The sequence below is a fragment of the Chelonoidis abingdonii genome, chromosome 3 (genome assembly GCF_003597395.2).
Source record: "Chelonoidis abingdonii isolate Lonesome George chromosome 3, CheloAbing_2.0, whole genome shotgun sequence".
NCBI lineage: Eukaryota > Metazoa > Chordata > Testudines > Testudinidae > Chelonoidis > Chelonoidis abingdonii.
The window spans coordinates 212405124-212415730 of NC_133771.1; the positions used below are offsets into that span (position 1 = coordinate 212405124).

Genomic DNA, 10607 nt, shown 5'->3' on the forward strand with positions numbered 1-10607 from the left:
GCAGGAATGTAGCACATGTCCTAAATTACAGCTGGGTTTGTTGCACTCTGGAGACCCCATCATATTTCAGGGAATGCAGAGTTCACTAACTTGTGATGCCAACCCCATCACTGCAGGAGAAGCTATACCAAAATTAGGTTTGGGAGCAGACTCAGAACTCTCAGCTTTTGCCAGCAGGATGGGCTGGAAATATACCAGAGCCATTGCAATCAAATGAGATAATTACTTACATATATGGATCCTGGAGCAAAATCAGTTTTGGTTTTGGCAACAGCAAGTCCTTTTCCTCTCAGCAATTTCCAGAACAGAACTGGAGATTGGAATTACATTATTTCCCTATTATTCAACTTCAAATGCTGCTAGGCTGGTTGCCCTTCAATGCTCATTACTGCAAGAGCTATCTGGAATTCATGTTAGCATCCTTGCATGTGCGGTGCAAGAAAGGGGAGAAGGGAAGCACCCCATTTAAATTCAAGCTGTATATGTTTTGAACTTGCAAACCTGTCAGCCATAATCAGTCAACACAGGGTATTCTCTTGTTCTGCTTAGCTATGTGATTACAAGCCAAACCTCAAAGGAGAGTTTATTTCTCCTGATTTCAATACCAGACCATGCTTTGCTTGTAGACAATTGTCTCCCAGGAAAGCATTTCCTGTTTTTAAATAAAGGGAGGGAGCTGAGTTTTTTTCCCCTCTATGATTTAGAAGAAAGCAGTGTTGGTTGGAAGTAGGGTAAATCCAACTAAGGATGCATCTACACTGCAAGTCAAAGTGTAACTGCAGCATGGGTAAGCATACCTGGGTTAGCTTTAATCTAAAACACAGGTGAAAATAGTAGTGTAGATGTGGCAGCACGGACTTCTGCCCAGGCTAGCAACCAAGAGTACAATCTCACAGGGGAGTCTGGGTATGGACTCTGATTCCTAACCTGTTCTGAAGTCCATGCCAACATATCTGCTAACTCTTGTTACCCAGGCCCTACCCATGTTACAATCAAACCTTCACTTGCCTCTTAGACCCCCTCTCCCACTCTGCTCAAATCAGTACTTGGTCCTGCTAGTAAAGGCAGGGGCTGGGCTCAATGACCTTTCAAGGTCCCTTCCAGTTCTAGGAGATAGGTATATCTCCAATTATTCTTACTACCCCCCACCCCCTGTCCCATTTGTTCACAGTTGCTATCTGGCCACCTGTAGCAGGGTGCTGCTGCAAAGGCAGCTAATTAGCCCTGCTCAGCCAGCCCCAATCAGTTAAAATGGATTGGGGCTGGGGAGAAGTCTGGTTCCTGGCCTCTGAACGGGCTGCACCTGCGGGCCTGCAGCCAGCCAGAGAAAGGGGGGAAGAGAACAGCCAGAGGCATGGCAGTCTCCAGGCTGGGGTAGACTCTCTGTAAAGGGAAGAGGAGTGAAAACCTGTATAGCTGTAAATAGAATCACTGGTGGTGGGAACTGTGTGAGAATAAAAAGCCATGGGTGTTGCATCCAGGAAGCTCAGAGTCCTTTATTGAGACAGCGGAGAGCTGCAGCAAGGGGGCCTGAGGAAGGGGCTTGTTTACACGTGGGGGCTTGTCTGGGATCCAGCGCCATAGATGCAGTGTGGTGGCCTGGCCATGGAAAACACCCTGCAGTGGCTAGCAGAACAGTAGACGGAGATGCAGAAGATGCTACAGTCTTTGCAGGAGTCCCACCAGGTGGAGCGGCAGGCCCTCCTTGTCTGGCAGGCAGAGCAACAGAAGGCCCTCCAGGATTTCATAAAGGAGCAGTCAGTGATGCAGCAACAGCTCCTGCAGAAAGTGGTGAGTCCTGCTGTGGGGGATGGTACCCGGACCCCAGGCCTCAGCCTTTGTAAAATGGCCCCTGCCGATGACCCCGATGCCTTTTTGGGCACTTTTGAACGGGTGGCCCTAGGTGCCAGTTGGGACCGGACTACATGGGCCCTGCAGCTGGGCCCTTATCTCACCGGAAAGGCGCAGGCCGCATATATGGCCCTGACAAAGACCCAAGCCAGGGATTATGAGGCGGTGAAGGCGGCGATTTTAGACCACCTCGGACTGTCAGCGGAGAAATACCGCCAGAAATTTCGGGCAGCCCGGTGGGCAGGGCGTGTGCGACCCCGGGCCTTTGTGCAGAAGCTAATGGACTGTTCAACCCGATGGTTGAGGCCCGATGCCCACACCATGGGCCAGATAATGGACCAGGTGGTCCTTGAGCAGTTTTTGCAGGGCTTCCCAGACAGTGTGCGGGTATGGGTGCGGGGACACCAGCCGGCCACTCTGGAAGCAGCAGTCCAAAGGACTGAGGAATATGCGGAGGCTGACTTCCCAGCGAGGGAGCCTCGAGCCCTGCGGGATCCAGAGGGGGGCAGGAAGCCCCATGAACATGGTGGGGTGAAGCCGCTGGACAAGCGACAGGAGGAGCCCAAGGGGACCCCTAGCCGCCCAGGGCAGCTCGTGTGTTGGTGGTGCGGGAAGCTGGAACAGAAAAGTCGGGACTGCCCGGTGATGGAGTGTGGGGCGGCAGACTTTTGTGGCTGGACCTGGAGTGGGGCACGGAAAAGGAGGCATGGGTTGGACACAGTCCCGATGAGGGTAGGGAGAAAGCCCCAGCGGGGTTTGGTGGACATGGCCTCTGCTCGCTCCTTTGTACAGAGGAACTTAGTGAAGCCGCATTGGCTTATCCCCGGGAAACGGATGTGTGTGGAATGCATCCACGGGGATAGGGAGTATTGTCCCGTGGCCCAGGTACCACTCGAAGTAAACGGGCTGTTTGCCTGGAAGCAGGTGGGGGTACTAGAAGGGTTAGCTTACCCTGTGCTCTTAGGGCAGGACTGGTGCTCTCCCCTAGAGGGAAGGGCAACCAGAGGGAAGCGACCATCAAAAAAGAGAGAGAGAACCCTGAAAAAGGGGAGCAGGACCCTAAGGGAGGTGGGCCTGGAGCAAGGGGCAGACCTACAACCTCCAGAGGAACAACTGAAAGAGCCTAGACAACAAAGCCAAGAGGGCAAACCAGAGGGAATGGCTGGGAAGGTCAGGAAGCTTCCAGGGCCGGACTCCCTGGGGGAGGACGCCTGGGGGGAGATTAAAGGTACCCCCCACGGGGAGGCCCCACAGCACAGAGGTGAAGGGCCTGGCCCGGAAGCGGGGGGCCGACTCGGGGCAGGGGGCTCAGAGTCAACAACTCCAGGGGCATGGGAGGAGGAGCCTCCGAAGCCTCTGGAGCGGCCAGCTCAGGCATGTGAATGGTGTGAAGACCTCTGGGTGGCCGTGGACCTGTGGGGTGCCTACCCAATATGCCTTTTGTGGGTGGGGTGTGCCAAAGCCCCAGAGGGTTGGTCCTGGGGGCCCCTCCACAGAGCAGACGGCCCCACCGCATAGTAACATCCCGGGCCGAGGGAAGAGAGGCCAGGGGCAACCAGGCCTGGCACTGGCTTAAGGGGGGAGGTATGTAGCAGGGTGCTGCTGCAAAGGCAGCTAATTAGCCCTGCTCAGCCAGCCCCAATCAGTTAAAATGGATTGGGGCTGGGGAGAAGCCTGGTGCCTGGCCTCTGAATGGGCTGCACCTGCAGGCTCAAGGGCCATAAAGGCTGGCTGGCAGCCAGAGAAAGGAGGGAAGAGAACAGCCAGAGGCATGGCAGTCTCCAGGCTGGGGTAGACTCTCTGTAAAGGGAAGAGGAGTGAAAACCTGTACAGCTGTAAATAGAATCACTGGTGGTGGGAACTGTGTGAGAATAAAAAGCCACGGGTGTTGCATCCAGGAACCTCAGAGTCCTTTATTGAGACAGCGGAGAGCTGCAGCAAGGGGGCCTGAGGAAGGGGCCTGGTTACACCACCCTATTTCCAGTTTAGGTTTGAAAGTTGGGGAGGTCTGAACAGTTTTGCCTAAGCATTTGAATCACATTTCAGAGCCATTGAGGCTTCCCCTGTGGCTAGTGGGAATAGGTCAGGCTGCAGCATTATAGTGGTTGGCGAAAGGAGCCAGTGAGAAGGCTACAACAGCAAAACTATGTGCCAGTAAAGCTAGTGAGACACTGAGCCATATTGTGGGATGAGCCGAACAGCAGTATATGTTACATGTCGGAAGTACATTGGCTGGAAGACGATAAAGCAGTGTGACCCGCTTCACTCTGGCCATAGGTGTGTATGTAAAATGGGCATAACTTACACTCCACGTGACAGAAGCGGGTGTGCCGGGGAAAACATCTAGCTGATTAAGCAGGTAAAATAAAGTAGTAGGAGCCCATTGACACCTGCTTTGCTTTCCTGCCCTATTGTCACATGTCATGGGACACCACTGTTTACAGCACCAAATAATTTGGCCCAGGCAGGCACTTGCAAGGGAGGTGCAACCTGCTTACACCAGGTCTAAATCTGGCCCCATGAGCACTCATCTTGTCTTTTCTTTCAGGGATAGAAGAATCACAACTGTGTCTTTTGGAACAAAAGCTACTGTGTTTTCATTGCTATTAGGGAGGTGGCTTCAGGTGTCTTCATGAGAAGTGCTGCTAGGGCTAGGAATGGGCTGGCTAAGTGTGCGCAGCTGCAGTCTCTTTCCCCGGTGCTGCTCAGGCAATGAGCTCAGCCCGGCTAGGAAGAGACCTTTCTCTCCTAGAGTGAGAATCCCATGCAACAGCCCCTCAAAAACTGGAACAGCATCGCACTCCAGATCCAAATGCCCTTAATCTCAAACAGGCCTGGTCCTTTTCTGACTGCCCAATGTAAAGCCCGTGATGACAGAGTCCTGTAGGATCCTAGTATTCAGTGACACTTACACACTCCGCAGCAGCAGGAGGGAGGCAAAAACAGGAGCTGAAGCTGGAACAAAAAAATGGATTATATCCATGCACCGGGCCAACTCCTCAGCTGGTGCAAATCAATGCTGCTCCTAGTCAGAGGAAACCACAGGAGCTGTGCCTGTTTACAACAGGTAAAAATCTGACGCGTGGGCAGTTTTGTATTGGTAACTTTCTTTACGCAGTTTTGCTGTCTGTTCTCAATTCACCTACTAGCAGATTCTTTCCAGTTTTCCCCCTTCCAGTCGGAGTCCTTCCACTTCGCTAGGCCCACATGGGGCATACCACAGACACATTTCCGACTCCTGAACCACCATGGAAACTTCTTCTCAGTCACTTGTATAACGCTTTGCATTTCCCAACAAGGTTTTGGCCAGTGAATTGTAGTTTTTGTTCCAGAAAATATAGCTGCAATATCAATTCCAGCCAACTGAGCTTCCTGACAAAGTGCATTCCATGGCGAGCATTGTTTTCCCCAAGGAAACCATCCTTCTCTATTTACATGGAAGAGGTTTAATCCTTCCGTCAGAAAAAGGCTTATGTAATGATTTTCATTGCAACGAGGCTGTAACGCTCAGCAGCACCTCCTCGGGCCTCATCTGGGAAAATATTCGTCCCTGTCCAGTAGTCACTCAGCCCATTGCTCCAGTCAGTCACTCTGCAACGGCTGTCCTGCTAGTCCAGAGCTGCAGTCCCTTTCCTTCGTGGCTTAGCCCTCCAGCCAAGTCACCACCATCCTCTCCTTCTGGGATATTATCCTCAAAGTGTCAGGCAGTCTCCACCATGCTGACTCTGCCACTCTTGCAGTAGTTGGTAGGGGAATCCGGGCCCACCCTCTACCCCAGGTTCCAATCCAGCGTCCCTCAAACCTGCAGTTCAGATCTATCCCTCTCAGACCTGACCGTTTCCTACCCTGCCTTTCTCAGGCTCCTGCTCTCCCCCTTGTCTCAGGGAGTGTGACCGCAGACTCACCTGACTGCAGCCCCTTATCTGCTGCTAACTTCCTCTCTGTATAGACCCTGGCCAGCTCCTCCCCTAGCTAGTTAGGCCCTAGCACGCTCTGGCTTTCCTCCAGGTGCAGCCAAGAGGTTAACTGGCCTAATTTACCCCTTCAGGCCTTGTGTGGGGGTGGACACCCCATCACAGGGGCATAGAGTGCTCAGACATGGAAATTAAAGTAGCTCAGTTAGACAACTATTCTTCCATTGCTTCCAAGAAATCATCCTTTTCTAGGAGGCTGCCAAGCCTCACAAAAGGAAAGCTGCTGCAAGGTTGCCTGTATACAATGGGTCATTTTATTTGACTCAAGGATGGAAGCATATCTAGTTACCTAATGGTGAAAACAAGAACTGTCAGGCTGGAGTGAGAGTTCATCTCTCCTAATGCAACTCCATTACATGAAAACTGATGCTCAAGTCTCCAGCTTGAGGTGTTGCAATGGGTGGGAGTTATTGGATTATTTGATTTGCTGTTGTGAGATGCAACACACTTTAGACTAAGTTTCTGTTAATAAATAATTAATAGACATTGTGAACGTGTTACAGTCTTGAGTCATGTGTGTTATAGGGGGTTGTTACAGGGGTCATAAGCAATCCATTGCCCTGTAACAGTTGAGTAATCATTTAATGAAACATTTGTTAATCTTTATTAACCCTTTATAAACTCAACCTTTTTGTAAGGCCTGCTGGGTTTTAAGAGCAGCAGATCATATGGCCATGCCTTCTCCTCAGGCTCTGTTTATAAATAGTGTATAAAAGATTAATAAATGCTTAACATATGTTTAGTACATTTTAATAATTCTTAATTAAGAAAAGGATTTTTTTTCAGATGGGCTGAAAAACAAATCGCTGTAACAATGGTCCTTTTATATATCAACATTTGGCCCATTTTAGATGTAGGTTTAAGAACTTTTCTGCTTTCAAAGGTACATTTCCTGTTTTCATACCAGTCCAATCATGTCACTGAGAAGCACCATCTGTCCTTCATGTTGAATGCAGGTATTTTCCATGCTAAAAACATTCAGCTGCTTCAGTTTATTTCTTTTTCCGCTAGATTCCACTTTAGCTGGTTTATTTAATACCACCAGCTATTAAATATATTGGAGCCTGGAAGAAACAGCTTCTAATCAAAATCCAAACAAGAATTATTGTACAAAAAAACCTAGTGATTCTTGGTCAGCCCCTGGCAGCTCTGCAGGACCCCTAGGGGCTAGATTCTGATATCGGTTACACGAGTGTAAATCCATACTACCGTCATTAATTGAGCCAGTAAGACTACTTGCTGTTCTAGTTCAGGGTCAGGAAAGGATGGGAGTGGTCCAAAGGCAAAACCCTAGCCTCAGCAAAGAGGAAGTGTCAGCACCGTCAACAGGCCAGGAAGGGAATCTTGTCCAGACCTCCTTCCCCATAATTACAGCATGCACAATATGAGGATCTCAGAGGAGAGCAGACAGGTTTAGAGAAAAGTACTGGAGAAGGTCCTCAGAACTCAGACAAGGAGGCAGACACACCTTCCAACCCTAGGAGAAAATGTTGTTTCAGAAAAACTGTGAGGACTGTTAAGAAGTGGTAATTGATGCTGTGAGCAGCAATGGCTCAGGAGCCTTCTTCCATTCTCCAGCCACAGCTACACAAGCACACAGCTCCGTGGGTGGCACTTGCAGCCTGCAGTTTACATTAAAAGCAGGATCAGTACTTTTCCCTCCTTCAGTTCCATGGGCGATGCTAGATTTGGCCTTACTGTTTTGAAGCAATGCATGTTCTAGCTTCCTGGGGCAGTCACACTACTGAGAATAACACATGATGATCTTGTTAATCTGTGGCGCAACAGAATTCCAGAATTTGATTGGGCTACAGGTCATGTATAAAAACCGTAATATCTCCAGTTTATATCAGCAATAAGAATTTAATGAACGGTTCTCATTATTATAATTTAGTTTCATTCCAGTGGTTTCCAGAGGTCCTGTTGTGCTGGGCTCTGAACAAGCACGAAATAAGAGACAGTCTCCTCTTCAAGCCCGTGTAAGGCTCTGATCTTGCCATGTAGGTGCACCCTGCCTCCAGCACAGACATCCACTTCATAACTGTCGGTATTAAATATGCCAGTTGAAGTGGAATCAAGCGGAAAAAGAAATAGTGCCTGCATAGAGGGATTTGCCTTCATGGAGTTTATTGCAGGATTGTGACTGCCAAATGCCAGAATTGAGCTCCCCTTTCCAGTCAAATTCTACTCTCAGTTGCACTGGGGGACTGAAATCGATGGAGTTATTGTGGATCTACACCTGTGTCACGAGCCCAGAGTTTGGCCCAGCAGGCGGCCAATTTGTTTTTCCTGTGTGTATCTGTAGAACTCTGTGAGAGTCTTAGGAGTCCTGTGCCATGTAGTTTTTGAGTTTTTAGCTGTCCCTTGCATTTGCAATTCCTAATTCTCTTACAGATGTGCCACTTTATAATCCAGCTGAGAGGATGTGAGTGCTGAAAGATGGCTGATGATACACTGTGTGCCATTATTTCCCCTGTTGGCACTTGAGTAAATTACATTGTCACAGAAAATTCTCATTTGAATTGCTCATTAGATTAAAGACAGTTTTGCAAACCAGAAAGAAATCCAGCTGTTAAAACACAAGGCCCACATTGTTAGAGGTGTATGAACTTGTATCCTCAGAATTATTTTCTGCTCTGCAAATCATTTGCAGTAATGGACTAATGCTTTTGCTTTGCTCTGTATACATCTGTAGACCCAGCTGAGTAATTAAGAGCTGGAAATGAGCCCACTGAAGGAAGAACACTGCACTTTCAGCTGTCTTCTTGATCCCAGTAACAAGTAGAGTTATGCTATTGGAAATATTCCGGCACTAAATGAAAATAAACACACCCAGACAAACATTAGAAATGTCCTCATTTGAAGTATCTTTTAAAGATGCTTGTAGTGTGTAAAGTGACTTCCTGCTACAAAGAATCTTAAACTGAGCGAAATGATTTGTTTTTTGGAGGCCTGTTGATTCTAGCTGAACTTTGCTAATGATTTCTTTGCACAGAATGAGCCAAACTCTTCCCTTCTGTAACTCCATTGATTTGAGTGGAGGATTAAATTTGGCTCAGTTGCTTTATAATTCTCTGTTGCTAGTAGTGCACTTCAGGAACACTGCTTTAATAGACTGCAGCATCTACCCAGCAAAAATTCTCTACATTAACTTGCTTTTACATGATAATATATAATAATTTTTTTAATGAAACTTATTCTATGAGGTGTACCCAGGAAAGCATAAGCAGAATTCGAGACAGTCTTAAGATTATTTAGGCTTTAAGGTTTTAACTGGATGGAGAAAATTAAAAATTCAGTAGTTTGAAGGGTTAAATTGCAGTAGCCTATGGTACCCACTCCACCATGGCCAGCTGCTTTGCTTCCAGTTGGGAAGGTATTAACCTTCCAGTGAAGGAAAAGACTCTTGTACATTTCTCTCTCATTGAAATCCTAGTGCAAACACCTGGCCTGCCAGGTACATGGGCCAGTTGAAGCAGAGAGTTTTGACTCGACCAGCTTGAGTCCGGAACTGAATTCTCCAATATGCCAGTTAGAAAAAAACAATTGAAGTACCTAAAGGAACAAACAATAACAGCTCTGACAGACTCATATGAGCGTAAAGGGAGGAAGGATGGTCCAGTGGTTAGGGGTTTAATCCCAGGACTTGAGAGTGATGAGTTCGATTCTCTGCTTCTAGGTGACTGTGAGTAACTCACTTAGTCTCTGCACATCAGTTCTCCAGCTGCCCAACAGGGATAATAGCACTTCCCTACCTTACAAGGCTGTTGTGAGGATAAATTCATTAACAACTGTGAGATGCTTTCATATGCTGGGTGATGGGAGCCCTAGTTAGATAAACAGAACCAACAGCCTTAGCACTAGATATTTGAGATCCCCTCTAATGATGTAAACTGACCGTGCCAATCTGCACTATTAGATTCCATCTTTGTTTCCTTTATGCAGCCTAATAACTGTACGGGGGAAAGGACAGTTTTTATCCTGGAATTTATTCCACGATAGTTGGAAAATCAAATGATGGGTCAGGATAAAAGGCCTTTCCCCATATTCTTCATGCAGGAATCACACAGGAGTCAATCAGAAGGAAGGTACATTCTCATGGTATAATGAAGAGACAAGTAAGATAGTTGAGGTGGGAGTGGCAGGCTTTGTAATGCTCTCAGGCTCTGAGTATGTCACCCTTTGATCAAACACCTTCTTCTGGAATGGGGAGTGGGCTAAAAAAGTGATGTAATGGTCTTACTTGGCTTTTACGTTGCTGGAGATGTTTAGAAACTGTGGTTTATGGCTACAGAATAATTAGCAGAGATTAACTATATTCTTCAAACTTCTCACATAGTTTTAATAAAATTCCTTCTTTTCAGATCCAGTTAAACAGCAGAGGACTTATCTATTCTGTTGGCTTGCTGCTGGCATCAGTTTTTGTTACCGTATGTATATTATCTCTTATTCTTCATTTCCAAATAGTAATTTTATAGACATTTGCTTTTTCTCCACGTGCTCCTTTTCTCTTAGAGCAGCAGCAATTGCTGTGAGTCCCGTTGAGAGGTACTGCTGATTCCTACTGTACAATTTCCAGGGGCCTAATCTGGTACTTTGCAAGCAATAATCTGGCCTGACACAAGATGTCTCATACATAGTGTGTTTTTTCCTGAGAGGAGCCCTGGGAAATTCACTAGTAATCGTTAGTCACTTTCCATGGTAGAAATGAAGCCAGACTTACTCTTGTGCACAATCCATTCTCTAGCTGGGCAGATATGAGTTTGCCATAAAACACAACAA

The 10607-nt window shown here is 47.5% G+C and overlaps 1 protein-coding gene across 3 annotated transcripts in view; it reads left to right on the forward strand.

The window, feature by feature from the left end:
* The window catches only part of SLC24A3 (solute carrier family 24 member 3), a 357605-nt gene that overhangs the window by 326120 nt on the left and 20878 nt on the right, over nucleotides 1-10607 (forward strand). For all 3 annotated transcript variants that reach the window (XM_032795892.2, XM_032795894.2, XM_032795893.2), the window contains exon 16: nucleotides 10190-10255. In XM_032795892.2, the coding sequence (XP_032651783.1) occupies nucleotides 10190-10255 (66 nt within the window). The remainder of the gene's footprint in view (nucleotides 1-10189; nucleotides 10256-10607) is intronic.